Genomic DNA, 18,764 nt, shown 5'->3' with positions numbered 1-18,764 from the left:
ATAGATCGTGTAATTCACGACGACACGTGCCTTGTTTCGTAATGTCATGAATCATGATATTAAAGGTTAGATTTAACAAATCTGCGCATCATCGTGAATGAAATGAACTATAACGATATTGCAGAAACGAACTAATACTAAATAGCCGGTTGTAGGTGCAATGGACTTAAAGATGAAAAATACATAGTATACATGAAAAACATATCGGTACTTACCAGTCGTGCGTTCTAATGGAGGTCCCGCGAAATAATGGTCTCAGTATGTGATTTAGCATGGGGCTCTTATGAACATGGCATGGCCCTGACCTTAACCTAACCGATATGCATAAATACGCTATCGGTTATATAATAATTACTACATCTAGTGAGTATGTCTTATTTATTATTCTACTTCATATGAAAATCACCCGTTGGTGGATCTGTGTGGGACAGATCGATCTAGACCCATGCAAAATGAGCAAAGCTTTTATGTTCGAATTTAGAACCATGGGACATATTTTTGAGTAAATAGTATGCAACCATATTTTTACACTTGTCTGTACTAGTGACTATGTTACACATATACTCGGACGAATACATAGAAACATCCATAAATCAATAAACACACAATAACCGGGATTCGAACCCAGGACTTTCAGCTTCGTAAGCATGGTGATTCAACAAGCCCCTAAGCTGTATCTAAACTCTGTATCTTTAGGTATTTAAATAAATGTAAACAAAATCTACCCCCAAATTTCTCCTTAACCTTTGGTATGCTGGGGCAGATATGCTCCATATATATTCAGCTTACACATGAAGTTGACATGATTGCTATATAAATGGCAATTTTTTTACAGGAGCATACAAAAGGTTAAGCCAGTTGAGGGTAGATGAAAACATTACATGATCAAATAATGTAGGTTATGAGTACGGCAAAGTCAGGTCGTTCAGTGACTGATCCAGGCGGTTTTATATTTGGTTGGTTAACCAATAAATGTTATAACTACTTTGTTTACTTTTATTTAAATACCTAAATATACAGAGTACAACACGATTTCTTTAGGTCATTTTGGTATCTGGGCATTTCTATTAAGTTGTAATTTAGATTTGTAATACCCCCTTGATTTTGGATTTTTTAGATTATTTTCACTCAGATTCACGAGCTTTTTCGATTTGAATACAAGAAAAGGGCCCCAAAATTTCATAAATTGTTTGTTTGTCCGTTTTGTTCATAGAAGGTTGTATCGAAAGCGCTGACCAAATGGACCAAAAAATTGGGGACATTTTTTTTCTAGGTCAGCATGATTGAATGATGAAAACTCCCAATTCTAACACAAACGTTGAGTGTATAACTTTAAATATAAATGCCCATCTACCTGTTTATATCATACACCAACCACGCACTGCGATTGTGCGATTCCATTTATCCCACCAATGGTTCTAGTGGACGCCATAAACATGAATCCTACTGGCGACTGGCGAGAAAAAAACCATCATAAGACCTCACCACCAACCATACGAGTTAAGTAATTTGTTGTAATTTCATACAGTAATACCAAAGCACTAATAATCGTCTTTATTACAATTGCATTCGTCAAAATCATAAACCCGATGCTTCTTAGTTCGATATGGGCATTACCTACATAACTGACGTTTTGCTATAAACTGACGCTTCTGGATTTTTTCTGAGAGACCAAAGTAAAGGTTGGGTCGTCGTTTAAGTACGTAAGTAAGTAACTTATATCTGGTACAATTGTTTTAATACAAATCGTGGTCATGAATAATTTAAGCTCAGAACTGTATTTCGACCCAAATCAAAAACCACTCTTTGGCGATAAACATCTCCAGGTTTCAAGATCGGTCTGAAGAACTTCTCGTAAAGCACTGCATCTGGGTACTTCTGAGTTTCCAAACAGAGAGCTCCATGTCGCCTATAGCCGATGCCGCCTTTGCCGACGAGGTGGTATGTAAAGACGACATTTTGTTTAAACAATATTTGTTTAAAATATACATTTATTCAAAGTAATCTTAATAAAAACCTATCCATGAAACGATGTACTTAAGTAGACACCACCGTAGGCTCAGAAGCGCTCTCCGATCCAAACTCATAAACCACTCTATGGCGATAAACATCTCCAGGCTTCAAGATCGGGCTAGAGAACTTCTCATGATGCACTGCATCTGGGTACTTCTTAGTTTCCAAACAGAAGGCTCCGTGCCGTCTATAGCCGACGCCGCCTTTGCCGATGAGGGCGGCGTCGGTGGGAGCTGGGAGGAAGTAGCTGGTGTAAAGCTGGACGCCGGGCTGGTCGCTGTAGACTTCCAGGTAGCGGCCGGAGGGCGGTTGGACAACGCGGGAGATGTAGTGGAGATCCTGAAATGGAAGTTCAGTTTGTGACACGTTCCTGTTCTCTAGTTTTTAATGGAGGTACTCATGCCATTAGAAAAGTAATTGGACCATTAAATTTAACACTAACATATGGCATACATACCTAATTTACACATTTGCTCGGCTCTTAGAAAATGTCCGTATTAGGCACACTATTTCTATTTACTATAATTTTAACACGTAACAGATTGCAACATCAGCTATTTCGGAACCTAGAGAGGGTCGCTAATCGATTCAAGATTTGACTTGCAACTACTGAGTTTAGTACTACTAAGTTTTCACTCAATGCCCTAAATGATACAGCGACTGATCTCAACCAGCACGATGCTTGACCGGGATAACAAATATAACAAGCGTCACAAAGCTGCTAGCGCTCCTTTCGTGCAGTATCTACTTACGCAGAAATAGTTATTTGTTTTACAAGGGGGCAAAGTTATTGTTTAATTGCTCGTGCTAATATTGATACCCGAGCAAGCGAAAGATTCTAAAATTGAGCCACGACCGTAGCGAGTGGTTCGAGAAGTGGAATCTTGAGCGTTGCGAGAGTTTCAAGGCACGAGTGTTAAACAAACTTTGCCTCCGAGTGGAACACAAAATTTTTCACCACACCAACACTAGGAAACTACTAACTATGAAATACCAAAAAACTCAAATGAAATCAAATCCAAATGAACGTAATATAAAATGTATCATCCAAAATCATAATTTAAAAGTCAATTCTACCAGCTAACATAAAGAAACAACTCAAAATTTGCATCTGATTACTTTGTCCCACATGTGGATAAAATGGAACTTTCTCATTAGTTTTTGAACAATCTAGAGGCCCTTTACCAGTTGGTGTGGTGAAAAGTAAATTACCTCCTTTCCAAACGTAGTAATGCAGAAGTTGTCGTCAAATAGTTTCGGGTTTTTAGATATGATGTCGCCGAGTCGCTTCGGCGTACGCAGGTCGAACGGCGTGCCGCCCACTTTGGTCAGGCGACCAGTCGGGATGGAATTTTCATCGGTTTCAGTGATTCTGGAAATATTGGTACACTTTTTAATACTCAGGAAATAGTTTTTTTTTTCGTTTATTTCTTGATATCACCTAAGTACATTCTAATGAATATGGCTTGAAAAATATTGACTGGGAGTTCTGGGAGACAAAAGCCTTGAATATAATTGCGCAGATTGACCATGAGTATATTTTCTTTGCGTTAGACATCGTCGCGTTCTACCCGATTGCTTTAAGTTGCCGAAACTCACAATGTTATGCCCATTTGCTTCCCATGTTTACTAATTCCTGTCAACATTGCTTGCCTCTCTTAACATCAAATACAAAACAATCTCAAAATACGCCATGCTTATGGGCGCAAGTGGCGCAACTGATTACCAGTTCGCCGGACGATATCGGCCTGCGGTAGCAGCATGGTTCCATTTTTATCACTTGTCATTATGCCAGATGTTAGAACGTGACAGGCATGGTGACAAATGATAAAGAGCCGACCATCTTAGCCCTACTAGGATCAAGCCTGCGTATTCAGTAAGTTATCAGTAACTGTTTCGTACCAGTATTTGTGAGATTATCGTTAAATTATTTATTCTGTTAAAAAAAAAAAAACATCCTCTTTGTTTTATCCATAACAAGTGCCAAATTAAATATCATCGGAGTCTGGTTACTTGAGAAAAATTTCATTCACATTTCATTTTCTTCATAATCAAAGTGCTGTAACGGGTAATGAAGTTTTATCTTTGTCAATAATTGTAGATAATCAAATATGTACTTAAAAAAAGTTAAATAACAGAAAAAAGCGTAAGTGTTTTACTTCAAATTAATTGATTAACATTTACTGATTGTGTAGGCTTAGTCCTGCTCACGTCTCATGAATCATCCTGTAAAAGGGGCTGCCCATTAATCACGTCATACTAAGGGGGGAGGGGGTCTATAAAAAATCACCATTGATCACCATGGGGGAGGCAAGGTCTAATATCACGTGTATTTTTTTCTTAAATTATGCCAAGTCTAAAATTAGCTAAACACGTATGACGTGATTGGACAACCCCTAAGATTTCTTGGCGCTTGAGCACCAATATTTACGACAATTTTAGGCATTTCAGGTTAAACTTACTTATCAGCAAATAAAGCGACCACATGGTTCATCAACTCCTGAGCCCCCCCATCATGACCGGCCAAGTTGAAGTACGAGTGATTAGTCAGATTCACGACCGTTTTCTTCGTAGCCATGGACTGGAAGTCCACGTGGAAGCGATCGTCGTCTGTCAGCTCGTAGGTGACGCTGGTTACCAGGTCACCAGGGTAGCCCTCCTCGCCGTCGGCGGAGAGGTAGCTGAAGATCACTTTGTTGCCGTCGACAGTTGTGTGCCAGTTTGCCTAGAATTATCAATTTATCACATGTAATGGTTTGCTATAAAACCTTCTGATTTGTGCTAACCGGTTGACAAAATAAAAACATTAAAAATCTCGTTCGGCAATTTGTCATTTTTTTTTTTCACATGAGAAAATATCACAACAACACCAACCAAAACTCACTAATTACCAAAAATAATTAAACCAAAATTAACTATATTTTGGTACAAATACAGTAGACTATGTCTGTTAACTTGTGGACGTAATTAGTGAGTTTTGGTTGTCACCTGACGATATTTTCTCATGTGAAAAAAATGTGACAGATTGCCGAAGATAGGCCATCATATATTTATTTACAAATAATTCATAGAATATAATACCTTTAAAATAATAGTACCTATAATACTACCCTTGATTCTATCTACATAGATCTAATTTTGTTGGTAAAATGCTGTGTCCCCAAATCGGGTGAGTGTTGTAATTATTAAATTTTAGTTGCTAATTGGAATTATTATGATAAATTCTTTTATATTCTACAGTGGGTACTTAGGTAGACTATCCTATTTTATGCGACGCCATAAGTCATAAAGGTTGTGTGTACAATCACCAATTCCGAAAGTGTCGTTAACAGAACCGATTGGCATCATCATAGGATGTCCGCGGAATTTGCTAACAAGTCATTTGTTCCCCATACAAAGTTCCATCCCCCTTTCGCCCCCTTAGGGGCAAAAAATCTCTTTTTTTTTCGTTGTTTGTGTACTAATACTATCTTAGATACCAAATTTCAGCTTCCTAGGACATCATGAAGTACCCTAAAGGGTTTGATGATCATCAATGAGTGAGTGAGTCAGTGACGAAATCGGGGTTTTTTAGATATGAATAAAATCGAAAGTACGAGAGCTATATATGTACAACTGAATTTTTTTATGCTTAATAAGTCCATTATTGACATTATATCCCGAGAATTTTGTTTATGTGGTATAATCCAAACCCACGTTATGAGGGTTAAAAAAAAAACGGCGCAGCGCTTCGATAAAAGGTAGTGCCCTTGCGCTTCGATTTGCTCGTCTTGGCGGGGGCACTGCCGTGCCCCCAGATTAAATTGCACATTCAGATATTCCTTAGAAATTTTTGTTTTTGAGTCGGCATCAGCTATATTAGAGCGGTCAAAGTGCTTGATAAGCACTTTAACGAATTGACAATACAGGCTTTGTGCAGATATTTTTGAACACCTTATCCGTTCCGATATATCTGATGGCGACTGTACGAAGTCTTAAGATCATCCGCAGAACAGCGACATATATCTAAGGACGGGCCTTAAGAATGGTGCTAGTTCAGTGGTGTCTTCACTCACGAATTCGAGCCAATCGTGCAGTCTGACTCACGCAACAAGTTACGACCAATCGCGCGCATGATGCGAACTCACCAATCAATCGCGTTGTGGCGTTATACTACACGGTTGGCTTGAATTCGTGTGCGTGGCACCGCTGTACTGGCCCCATTCTTATTGCCCGCAATGCCTGTCCTTAGAACATAATAATACCTCACCTTATCAAATCCCACGATCCCGCCATGCAAGTGGTTCTCCCCTATATTCTTCGCTAGCTTGTACTCCACGCCGTCTATCTCGAACTGGGCGCGCGCTATGCGGTTAGCGCAGCGCCCCACCGTGGCTCCGAAGTACGGAACGTTGCGTTGGACGTAGCTGTCCACATCGTCGAAACCGAGGGCGATATCGGCGATCTCGCCGTTCTTGTCGGGTACCTGGAAATTTAGGACATATCATTTTTAAACCAATGAATCAAACCCTTTGAACGCTAGACGGCGAAGTAATATGCCGTGCGTGTACTTTTGTCGACCGCTTGCCTTACAACTAAGCAAATCTCAATCTGTGTTCGGTCATCACGCGGCCTGCCTATGTTTCCAAATATCTTCACTACAACTCGCTACTTACTTTGACGGATTGTATGATAGCTCCATACGAGATGACAGTGACAGAGACGCCCGACGCAGAATGCCACGTGAACCGCCGAACCGTCTCCTTCTTGAAGGGGGTTGACTGCTCTTCCACTAGTCGTACCATGGTGAGTTTGTCTTGTGTCTTTGCTGAAAAACAACAGTTATTCTAGTAGCCACAAACTAAACTACACGAGGACTGCTTACGACGAACGAGAAGTTTTAAGCCCCTAGTCATAAATTTGGTTTGTAAGATATTGTAGGCGCTAATAAAGTCTTTGGTTCTCTACTGAATAGCACTGGAAAATAATGATCGACAATGTCGAAATTGGTAGGTTAATAATATATAGCTGATGCGACCAGTTGTGTCCTTCTCAGCAAGAGTCAATCAATATACCTACGGATATACCCTATTAGGTACTGAAAGATAACAGTCCTTTGTTTATGGTCCCTTATTTCATATATCATCCAAAACACATCCACGACTGGACAAAGGGCTTCTAATATCTCCACAAACTAACAACTAATTTAGAGAGCGTTAAGTAGGTAAATTTCGTGAGTGTTCATTTATATTATAAGTACTCTTTTCTTGCCTGGTTGTGGAGAAGAATGGAGAGAATAAGTTGGACTGAGAAAAAAACGAACGAGGAAGTGCTGGGAATTGTTGGAGAGAGGAGAAACCTACTGAGGACCATAGAGAATAGACGAGGAAAAATGATAGGTCACTTGATAAGACACGACACTTTCTTTAAAACTATTTTGGAAGGCAAGATCGAAGGTAGAAGAGGAAGAGGAAAACCACGAGCAAGTTACACGCAGCAACTAAAAGGAAAAGTAAATGTCGCGTCTTACAGGGACCTAAAGAACTTGGCCGAGGACCGCGAAAACTGGCGTCTACTCCACCGACAAGAGCCATGCTCTTAAATGATGATGATTTTCTTGCCTTACCCCTCTATTAGGGGTCGTTCCTTATCTATTCTTTTATCTTTTGCCTTCTTAATAAGCCGATCTTGTTTGTTAATTTACAAGTGAATCAAAAATATTGAAATAATATTTTAAATAATTAATAAATATTATAAGACAATTTGTACATACACAAAGATCGATCTAGTCCCACAGTAAGCTCAATAAGGCTCGTGTAGTACTAATGCTAGACATATATTAAAGTAGACTGCAGTCTCGCCTCCAAAAAACGGGCCGAGCAAGATAGTTGAAATGAGACCTCTGCTATTACCATATTTATTAAAATAAATGTTATTTTTATTGGTTAGGTATGTAGGGTAGTTTATTGACTCACTTAAGAATAGTCCTTGTAAATACTGACGTTCAGTGAAAATCAAGCTTCTTTGGTTATGAAGTATTTTGTATGTAATTTTCTAACGCATTTTAATATGTTTTAACTCCTACTTATTCCTACTTAATATTCATAAGTGAAGTTAATAAACTAGCACAGCAAAATCTATAATAATGCTATTTATATTAATAAATATTAGTATTGATATTTATATTAAGAAACGGTCAATCCGGAGGACGCGGGTTCAAATCCTGGCTCGTACCAATGAGCTTTTCGGAACTTATGTACGAAATATCATTTGATATTTACCACTAGCTTTTCGGTGAAGGAAAACATCGCATCGTGAGTAAAACTGCATACATCTGCGAAGAAATTTAAAGGTGTATGTGAAGTCCCCAATCCGCATTAGGCTAGCGAGGGACTATAGCCCGAGCCCTCTCGCGCATGTGAGGAGGCCTGTGCCCAGCAGTGGAACGTATATAGGCTGAATTATTATGAGTATTATATATTAATAAAAATAGTAGCATGGCTTGTTTAGCTGTGGCAACAATGATAACATTTATTCAATTACCACTCCATCGTCGCCCTAAAGAAAGAAAGGGACTAAGGTCTCCCTCGGGCCATTTTTCTAGACACGTTTTTTGGAGGCGTGAGTGCAGTCTACTTTCGCGTATGTCTCTGGCCAAAGAGACTTGCTTGTATCCTTGCTCTGACCATCGCCCTGAGTATATAACAGATGGCGCTGTGTTTTTCTTAACGAGACTTTTCGGTCGAAAATGTATGCATGAGCCTAGATCTATGCAATTAGTTACGATTTTAGTCTTTTGAAACGACCTTGAAGATCGCTCGCGAAATGATGTGAAAGTCGTGCGTGACCCGCGCGTCAAGTCAATCACCAAGATCGTCAAGGTCGTGTCAAAACCACTTCACAACCGTTACTAATTGTTAAATTGGAATCGACCTCTAGGATCCAATTCTGAGGTTAAAATAAAAAGATTTTCATAAAAACTAGAATTTTCCAATTCGATCCAGGGAACATTGATATACCGGGTGTTTCCTGTAACACGAGCAAATAATTAAACCATATATCATACTCCTAAAACGATATAACTTTTGACTAGCAACTTTTTAAAAATATGAAATCTTTAGATTTTAACTTTTTCATACAAATTAAATATTATTTTCAATGTACACTGACATTAGTGTGATTGACGTTGCTTGTCACGATTTAAACATAACAAAATTCGCAATACATTTCGTCTTAGAATTAACTTCAATGTGTAATAAAAATTAAACCATAAGTTATTTTAAAAAGTTGCTGAACAAATGTTGGTCAGTTTGAGGAGCACAGCCTATAGTTCAATTTATTGCTCGTTACAGGAAACAACCTGTATTAGAGAACATAATAATAACAAAAAACGGTAACGGTACAGCATGGTTTCCATAAAAACCCGCCAGTCAAACAAAAGTATTGTTGTCATTATCAGAGACATGTCAGTCGCTTCGCTTGACAGACAGATGAAGTGTGCGAAAGGGAAGCCATGACGTATATGAACAAGCCATAAGTGCGAAAGAGGCAGACTACATATGAGAAAACGTAACCAAGGGTCTAGCAGGCTAAGCGAACAAGAAGTGCCCCCAACGACGGATTTTGTCGATATTTCTGGTAGTGTACTGTTAGGTCCTAAGGACCCTCCATGCTTAACATCAGACCTCGATTCTCTTTTGTTTGCGAGTTATTCAGGATAACGTAAAATAATTAGGGTATCATTGAAAGTGTCATATTTTATAAACGATTCAAGTTACGTGAACCAAACAAAATTATATTTGATAACAATAAAAAAAACTACAAAATGCATATTTTTTACCAGCATCCTGTCCTTAAACTTCATTGCAAAACATATAAATATTTTTTTCCTTCCAATTTTTTTTTTACTTTTCGCGGAGGTACACCTCCAAAAAAAATATGCATGAGTAAACATAAAGCAGTAGCATCAACTTCTGCGAGTACATGCACAACAATTGGCGATGCTGGCTCTGCGTCTGCAACCTACTGCTTTATGTTTATACACTAAAAGTCGACACTTACCACACAATAAATCATTTATGCAAATTAACATATTAGTGCATTTGCTATATAAATCAGCCTCTTGCTCTGTTTCTATGCATTTTTGTTTCCCACGGATATTTTTTAATGTTTTTTTACAAGACTTGCATTTAATGTTTTCCATTTTCCACTACAAAATGCAAAAGACAAATGCAGATAATATTATGTGTCAGATGTTATCAAATCTGACACGTCATCGTTGATGTACTTCTATCTGTACATATAATGCCAGTGACTACTTATTGGAGAATCGTTTTTTTTTGACATGAAGCACGAACATTTGTGCAAATATTTTTATATGTGTATGTAGTGGGAATTAGTGGCTACTCATGCATATTTTTTTTGGAGGTGTACCTCCGCGAAAAGTAAAAAAAAAAATGGAAGGAAAAAAATATTTATATTTTTTGCAATAAAGTTTAAGGACAGGATGCTGGTAAAAAATATGCATTTTGTAGTTTTTTTTATTGTTATCAAATATAATTTTGTTTGGTTCACGTAACTTGAATCGTTTATAAAATATGACACTTTCAATGATACCCTAATTATTTTACGTTATCCTGAATAACTCGCAAACAAAAGAGAATCGAGGTCTGATGTTAAGCATGGAGGGTCCTTAGGACCTAACAGTACACTATCAGAAATATCGACAAAATCCGTCGTTGGGGGCACTTCTTGTTCGCTTAGCCTGCTAGACCATTTGAGTTCGAAGGCGGCCGAGGCGGCCAAAAACATATTGCCGTATTTTTTAACGTGAAAAATATAAGAGAATCAAAAAGAAAAATATATATTAAGTAATTTAGTGACGATGGTGTCATGTTGTGTGCCGGGTTGTAGTGTTTCAGGGCCAAAAAAACCAGGAAAATACTCATTTTACAGGTAATTATGATATTCCTAGCGAAATTTTCGTAACGATATTTTATCAAATGAACAGCATAAAAAGTGTAAAAAACCAATTTATACAGTTCATTATAAGTTTTTCTTCAATTGTGTGTTAATATTTCATCATATTAGTCAATATTTTAGAATATTTTGTGTAAAAACCTAAACTGTTACTTTACGCTAGGGCTTGACAAAATGTTCATATGACTGTATCGATAACTTGTCGGTATATAAGTAGGTATGGAATTAGTTGTTCACAAGATATCATTAAGATATTACCTTTACAACCGACTTAAAATAATAACGATTGTTATAATACCTTTTTTGAAGGTGCACATGTTTAGCGATAAATTTAAACTTCACTTTCCAACACAGTACTTACATTTTAAACACTTTTCCACGGCTTTGCCGCGAACACAAGGAAACACAAGACAGCGTATACTTGTACACAGCGTATACACACCCAACCCAACTTGTCAGCAGGAAAAGGCGCGAAATTCAAATTTTCTTTGGTAGGTCAACTCTTTGCGAACACATTTTAAAACAACTTCAACTTTATCATTTTCAACTTTTTCAAACACATTTGAAAAAGTAGTCGATAAAGCAGTTAAACATCGATAGATTATTAATATGTTGTAACATGACATCACTATTTTTGTTCGCACATAGACAATTTACGCACACACTTGCATTTCATTTTTGGTCACACTTTCGAAGTTTGACAGTCGTTCTATACTATCCTATTTCTATGGTCATTATCAATTTAAGTATTAGCTACTTGACAATAACAAGCAATACTTAAAAATATTAGCTATGTGAAGATAGCTTCGCGTGACACAATCATCTCAACTTCACATAATACTACAATCATCAATTACTTTAAGCGTTAGGCAGGTAAAAATAAGTACCAAAACTAACCTTATTGCATCGAAATAAGATCCACTATTATTCAATCAGTCTGCTATCTGTTGTACTTGTGTTTACAGCTACTTATAGTACCTACTCATTATTATAACTCGTAACTAACTACCATAAAACTTTCCGACTAGTCTAAAAGCATCTAACTATATGGTCTTTAACTATCCAGAATATCTTCGTTAAGGCGTAACTATTATTCAAATGCCGTAGTTCTATGTCAAAATATGTTTATAAGGAAGAAAAAAACTCGGACACAACCAGAAAGAACATTGTTATTTACACTTCATTACATATTGAACTTCTTGTAGTACTTACTGAACTATATAGCGTGTGGGTGGTTATACGGTACAATATATTACGAAAATAAATAAATAATTAACCACTTACCGGCCATATGTGACACGACAACTGTGTGATGACAGAAGCCGCCGGCGTTTTATAAACTGTGAAGTTGGCCGCAGTTGATAACAATGATAACATAGGTAGCTCTACCGTCGACCACTTTGTTAACTGACAATTCCGAAGCTGTATTGTGAACACGTTAGGTTGATTAGGTTCATTCCATAAATGCTTCGTTAAGATTGTTACTGTCTATACGTATACGTACGTATAATCTCTCTCACATCCAATATTTTCATAAATTATCCTCTAGGGAAGCTAACATTAATCTTTTGTTTGGATATTCACCTACGTAACTAGTTTGTTCCTGTAGGAATAACTTTAGAATGAGACAAGTAGATACTATTGATCGTTCCATTCATTCAGTAAACATTATTGAGTACCTTAGTTTATTGCACCCATAATCATTTCATTACTGCCATAATATTCATAACCTAAGAAAGGTTCACTGACCTCCATCGATCATATAGCTCACTTATGAAGTTAGGGTTGCCATACATCCGGACTTTATGCTCTTTTGTCCGGAACGCAGCCGGATTGGTTTGATTGGTGGGATGGGGTGTTATTATCTATCTATAGATTCTTTGTGGGGGGCCTGTTTGAGTCGAGACAATGACATGAGATAACATGCCTACAGTATGACTACTTTACTTTTGTAATAGCGTAATGCTCAACATGGAGCCGTCTGTGTCTAATTTTCAATAATGAGAGATTTATGTCAAACCAGGCAATGTGTGACATAAGGAGAGTGCTTCTCGATTTTTCGTAACAGAGTAAAGCAAAAATTTTTTTATCTTAAATACTCAAAGGAAACGGTTTACCATTTACTACTAATCTTACTTTTTAGGGTTCCGTAGCCAAATGGCAAAAAACGGAACCCTTATAGATTCGTCATGTCCGTCTGTCTGTCCGATTATGTCACAGCCACTTTTTTCCGAAACTATAAGAGCTATACTGTTCAAACTTGGTAAGTAGATGTATTCTATGAACCGCATTAAGATTTTTACACAAAAATAGAAAAAAAACAATAAATTTTGGGGGTTCCCCATACTTAGAAACTCAAAAAATCTTTTTTCATCAAACCCATACGTGTGGGGTATCTATGGATAGGTCTTTGAAAATGATATTTAGGTTTCTAATATAATTTTTTTCTAAACTAAATAGTTTGCGCGAGAGACACTTCCAAAATGAAAAAATGAGTGTCCCCCCCCCCCCCCCCTGTAACTTCTAAAATAACAGAATGAAAAATCTAAAAAAAATATATGATATACATTACCATGCAAACTTCCACCGAAAATTGGTTTGAACGAGATCTAGTAAGTAGTTTTTAATACGTCATAAATGGTACGGAACCCTTCATGGGCGAGTCCGACTCGCACTTGGCCGCTTTTTAACTCTACACTACTTCAATTAATTAGCACATATGTGGTTGACCAATTTGAATTTTTATCTTCAATGTATACTTACCACAAACTTCCGTTCGAAAAATATAGGACGATACGTATACTTACCTACATTATGTTATGAATGAGTGTCATTAGGTACACTACATTTACCACAGTAGTGATAAAATTCATTTCTATTTATCTATTAGGGAGGTTATTTAAATTAATACCAATACCTACTTTTTAACGTATTAACTGTAATAAACATTAATAAATTTTTGTACGTGTATACAATATAATTTGATGTTACATATTTGTTAGCGAAATGTTACACAAAAACAGTATTTTAAGTATTCCAGTACCCCTAGTGTAAATTTTATCGACATCATAACGTGACGAACGCGTTTGCGTTAAGTCTCATTTTGTATAGGATTTTGAGTTTCCAAAACGTCCCGCTTGGCGCGCTTCTTCTAAATCCAATACAAAATGAGACTAAACCCAAACGCGTACGTCACGTTTCAAAATCGAATTTATTTACACTAGGGGTACAGGATTATTGATTATCGTTTTCATTTAAAATTTCTAAAGAATAGACACCAACTCTATTCCAATTATATCTATTAAGTCTGGTTTACTACGGGAAGCAGGTAAGTGCAGAAATGCATGGAACAGTCTCAAGCGACGCCGCTAGGCCCGCTAGGCACGATTTTAACTTGGCATGAGTTAAGCTGATTCAATCTTGGCTGTCCCCCAAAAAAGAAAGGGGATAAATGCGGCTCCGACGGCTCAACATGGTCGCATTTTTATCACTTGTCACCATACCTAAGGGGCCTTATTCGAGATGCACAACTGTCAAATTTCACGTCCACATCAAATCAACACTTGATTCTATCGCATGTTGATTGTATCAAGTGTTGATTCTATCAACTGTGGATATTATCATTTGGAACAATCAAAACTCATTCATAGAAAAAATAATCAAACAAAAATCAACTTTGTTTATTACTACTATATAGTTTGAAATGGCTCTGAACTCGAAGTGGTTCGGTTTGATTTGATTGTCACCTGACTGTGGATTGCTAATGTCAAATTTTGACAAGTGTTGATTTTATTGCTAGACTTTATTGTCCATGGGCTTGGGCACCATCTTGGATTTTTTGACGTACGACAGGGAATACCCTTCCTTTCCTACAATATATGGCATAGAGTAAAGCGTCTTTTTTTTTAAACATAAGTTTACAGGAATCAGCGACATCTTGTATTCGATAGGATAAGTAATGCGCTATGAACAATGCGGCGGCGAGTAGTGAAACTATACCTGACAACGTCAATCAATTAAAAAGTGACCACACAGTTGATGGTCGATAAAGGCGATTATTAATTGAATTTTAACGACAATAAAGAACTATTGACATGCGATCTTTTTGTTGAACCCACACCTACACGTCGAATAATGCTCGCTCCACATATTCTCCTATAAACGCTCAAAATTGAAAAAAAAATTGATGCAATTTACACCGCACCCAGTCTCAAGTTGCTTCTAAACCACGTTCACGAACCAAGTTGTAACCTAACACATCTGTAAATATAAGGCATATGATTTAGAGATAAAGTCCGTTTTTTTTTAAATTACGAGATGGTTCATGAATAACCCTTATTACTATAAAAATAATACATTTGTCAAAAAAAATTTCTGTATTGCGCTATTACATAATGCATAAAATTGATATAAAGATAGGTACCATAGTAGCTCGCTCACTTAGTCTATCAACAACTATTTTAATGTTCTTTGTACTCGTATACGCGACCCCATTGTATGTACAGTCGCCATCAGATATATCGGAACGCATGTATGAGATCTCAAATTATTAAGATAAGACCTACTGTACTGTCTATATTACTTACCAAGACCTAAGTACCTATTATTTATATGTACCTACACAAAGAGAATTCCTATGTTGAAAGGAGATTAAATACATATTTTGTTATTCAACTACAAATAAAATAAAATTTATCTTTTTCAGTTAACACATTTTTTTACCGATTTCTTTAATAAAATAAAACATTAAAGTATTATGTGACTATATTTAATTGTCTTCGGTGTAGATTATTTACTGATGTTCCAATTTCCTGTATCAGTTTGGTACCAGGAAATATAAAAACTACACCTCTTCAAAAACTTTGCTGGTAGTTCGACATCTGTAAGTTTAAATATAAAACATGATAAAAACACTTAAGTCAAAAACGTATACATAAAATATTTGCCCTATATTCTGGTCGCTCGGTAGGGTGCTCAGAAGGCTGGGTGCATTTCCGCGCTGGTTAACAATGCTGATCCTCTGGTCACCAGAAGCCTATATAAGGCGCTCTCATAGAGCCACGCTAGTGCCCTAGAGTTTCAAATTCAACCCCAAGTGCCACAAATATGTAGTTAAGGGTTTAAATTCTGGATCAAGAACATGGAATACTGTTCGCTTGTAAGGCCATAGGTATTAGAAAAAAATAATAGCAGGAGACGGCCGTGGTCATGGTAGGTGGTACAGGTGGGCCAGGCAAGCTCTGAAATTTAGCACCTATTTACTATAACTTTGTTCACCTGTGTATATTTACTGTTTCCATGATAATCATTTTTAATATGTAGCCCGTGTAATCGGGCTGTATCATTGGTCTCATATTTTTTAACACAAAATCATAATTTTAATTCAATAATTAATGGTGTTTTACATATTAATCATTAATGTACCTATTTTGCAAAATTTTCTTGCATATAATAATATTGTTTACTTCAATTGACGTGTTTATTATTTTCGTTACTATGTCAACGTTAATACTTAAAAAATTATAACGTGAAGGTTGAGTCCGCAGTACAGTTACAGTTTACGTACATAGTGGCATTAGCACAGTCGGATTAGGACCAAACTCGAAATGTCTGAACAGTCATGAAATTTGGTAGGTATGTATATACGTTAAAGGCCCCTTTTTCATGCCCACACCATTTGACATTTGGGGACCTCGAGGAACCGCAGCCATCTTGGAAAATGTGGACCATCCAGGAGAAATTCGCGTTTTACTCTAAATCTACGTTCTTTATTCAATAATCGTGTAAGGCAACATTCAAGCTTATAAAATTCTACATAAAATAGTTTTAGACATCTTTGCGAAAAAAACGATCTTGCTTTAAAAAATACTTGCTAAACCCAGATTTAGCCCTTATACCCTTTCATAGGATATTCTCTTAATAGGAAACTTGGAAGAATAAAAATTCCACTTTTAACTATACATTTGTACATAATCTACCCCAATATCAATATTTTACTTGACTGCAACTTAACCAGAAAGTAGGGTTATGGGTATAAGTACTGAGGATTCAGGACAGCCTGTAGCTTAGGATACTGGACGGATTTTTTTAAATGACGTATTATTTAGCCCTAAACTTTTTTCTTCCGTTAATTTTAGTAACTTTGTATTGCATAGTACTTGTATACTAACTGTCGATCTACTGATGTCTGTTTTACTGTACTCCGCTCAATAGTTTAGGCGCTAGAAGAAAAAATATGATTTAATATTCGGAGTCCTCTCAAGGCGGCTGTATTGATTTTTCTTTAATAGAACAAGTAAAAGTAGGTTGTGAATAGCAAGAGGAATCTAACGATATGTCATTTAAAAAAATCCGTCCAGTATCCTAATACCTAGCTACTGGGTGTACTGAAACATCAGTACTTACACCCATAACCCTTCTTTCTGGTTTAGTCGCAGTAGAGTAAAATGTTAATATTGGGGTAGACCACGTACAAATGTATAGTTAAAAATAGAATTCATATTCCTCCGAGTTTCCTTTTAAGAGAATGTCCCCTGGAAGTGTATAAGCGTTAAACTTAGATTCAGCAAGTATTCTCTATAACAAGATGTATTGTTCCGCAAAGATATCGAGGACTTTTTTGTGTAGAATTTAATAAGTTTTAATGTTGACTGTTGTGTTGATGGTACACATTTTCCAAGATGGCTCGGATTCCTCGAGGTCCCCAAATGTGAAATGGTTTGGGCATGAAAAAGGGGCCTTTAATTTGTATACATAATAAATTTCATGACTGTTACAGAGATTTCGAGGTTGGTCCTAATCCGATTATGCTACATTGTGCGTCCGCAGCAAATACGGTTCTCCATACAAATGTAGTTTCGCTCTCATTTTAAATCGGCTAGCTAGATTGCTCTGAAACTTTGTACTTACAATAGGATATGGTATGTCTATGCCTATAATTAATTTAAAACATAAATGTGAAATAAGAGCCAATTAAGTTCAATATTAAGAATATGTGTCGTTGTTGACTCGCCGACAACGGAATTGAGATCTATATGGGTGCCATGTTCTGTGCTGTGTAGAAAATCCTGAAATTATAAAGGATTTGTCTTGGCTAGTTTTTACGTATAGCGTAGCCTATTACCGAAACGTCACAAACACCACGAAGGTTCGGCTTGTACGGGCCCTCGTTTTTCCTATATTCTTATACGCTGCGGAGACCTGGACTATCCGAAAGACAGAGGAGAAGACGATAGACGCCCTAGAAAGAGAAAAATGCTGGGGATATCCTGGACCGAGTTTCGGACTAATGTCTCCATCCTTAAAGAACTCCGTATCAAGCAGCGCCTTCCGACTCTCGTAAAGACCCGCATACTCAGTTTTTTCGGTCACGTCTCGAGGAGGAACAACGACTCCATAGAACGTCTAGTGGTGCAGGGTAGAGCAAACGGAAAAAGACCGCGCAAAAGGCCACCTATGCGATGGACTGACCAAATCAAATCTGCCATGAAGGGACCCCTGAACGCATTTGCCAGAATGGCCCCCAACCGCGAAAAATGGCGAGAAATCGTACGGCAAGCAACATCTGCGCCTGATATCAGCAGTTGACCACGACGCTCTGCAAAGAGTACAACGACAAAGAAGAAGAAGACGTATCATATTTGTCTAAAATTTGGTTTGTTGGTACACACACAAGGGATAGTCTCTAGCTAGGTACGGGGTGCCACACTCGTCAGCGCGACGGCGCACCTTTTACCTAAAAATCTCAAATTTGTGTACGGGCTCAGCTCCTGTTTCGTCTTAAGCCTAAATTT

At 37.2% G+C, this 18,764-nt stretch overlaps 1 protein-coding gene across 3 annotated transcripts; it reads right to left on the bottom strand.

Annotated features, from left to right (window-relative positions):
* Window positions 1-1,539: 1,539 nt before the first annotated feature.
* LOC133525024 (galactose mutarotase) lies at window positions 1,540-12,493 on the bottom strand. 3 transcript variants are annotated; one of them, XM_061861218.1, is made up of 6 exons: window positions 12,256-12,493; window positions 6,669-6,820; window positions 6,263-6,478; window positions 4,476-4,738; window positions 3,226-3,385; window positions 1,540-2,352 (listed from the first exon to the last, which is right to left on the bottom strand). In XM_061861218.1, exons 1-6 carry the CDS (start codon window positions 12,260-12,262, stop codon window positions 2,038-2,040), a joined length of 1,113 nt encoding a protein of 370 aa, XP_061717202.1. In that variant the 5' UTR covers window positions 12,263-12,493; the 3' UTR covers window positions 1,540-2,037. The 3 variants fall into 3 exon arrangements, with proteins under 3 accessions (XP_061717202.1, XP_061717203.1, XP_061717200.1); XM_061861219.1 differs by having other exon boundaries at window positions 12,184-12,490; XM_061861216.1 differs by lacking the exon at window positions 12,256-12,493 and adding an exon at window positions 8,274-8,337.
* Window positions 12,494-18,764: the final 6,271 nt, after the last annotated feature.

Source organism: Cydia pomonella, chromosome 14, assembly GCF_033807575.1.
Source record: "Cydia pomonella isolate Wapato2018A chromosome 14, ilCydPomo1, whole genome shotgun sequence".
Lineage (NCBI taxonomy): Eukaryota > Metazoa > Arthropoda > Insecta > Lepidoptera > Tortricidae > Cydia > Cydia pomonella.
Note: the sequence above shows the minus strand (reverse complement) of the source record. Positions and strands in the feature narration are given on the sequence as shown.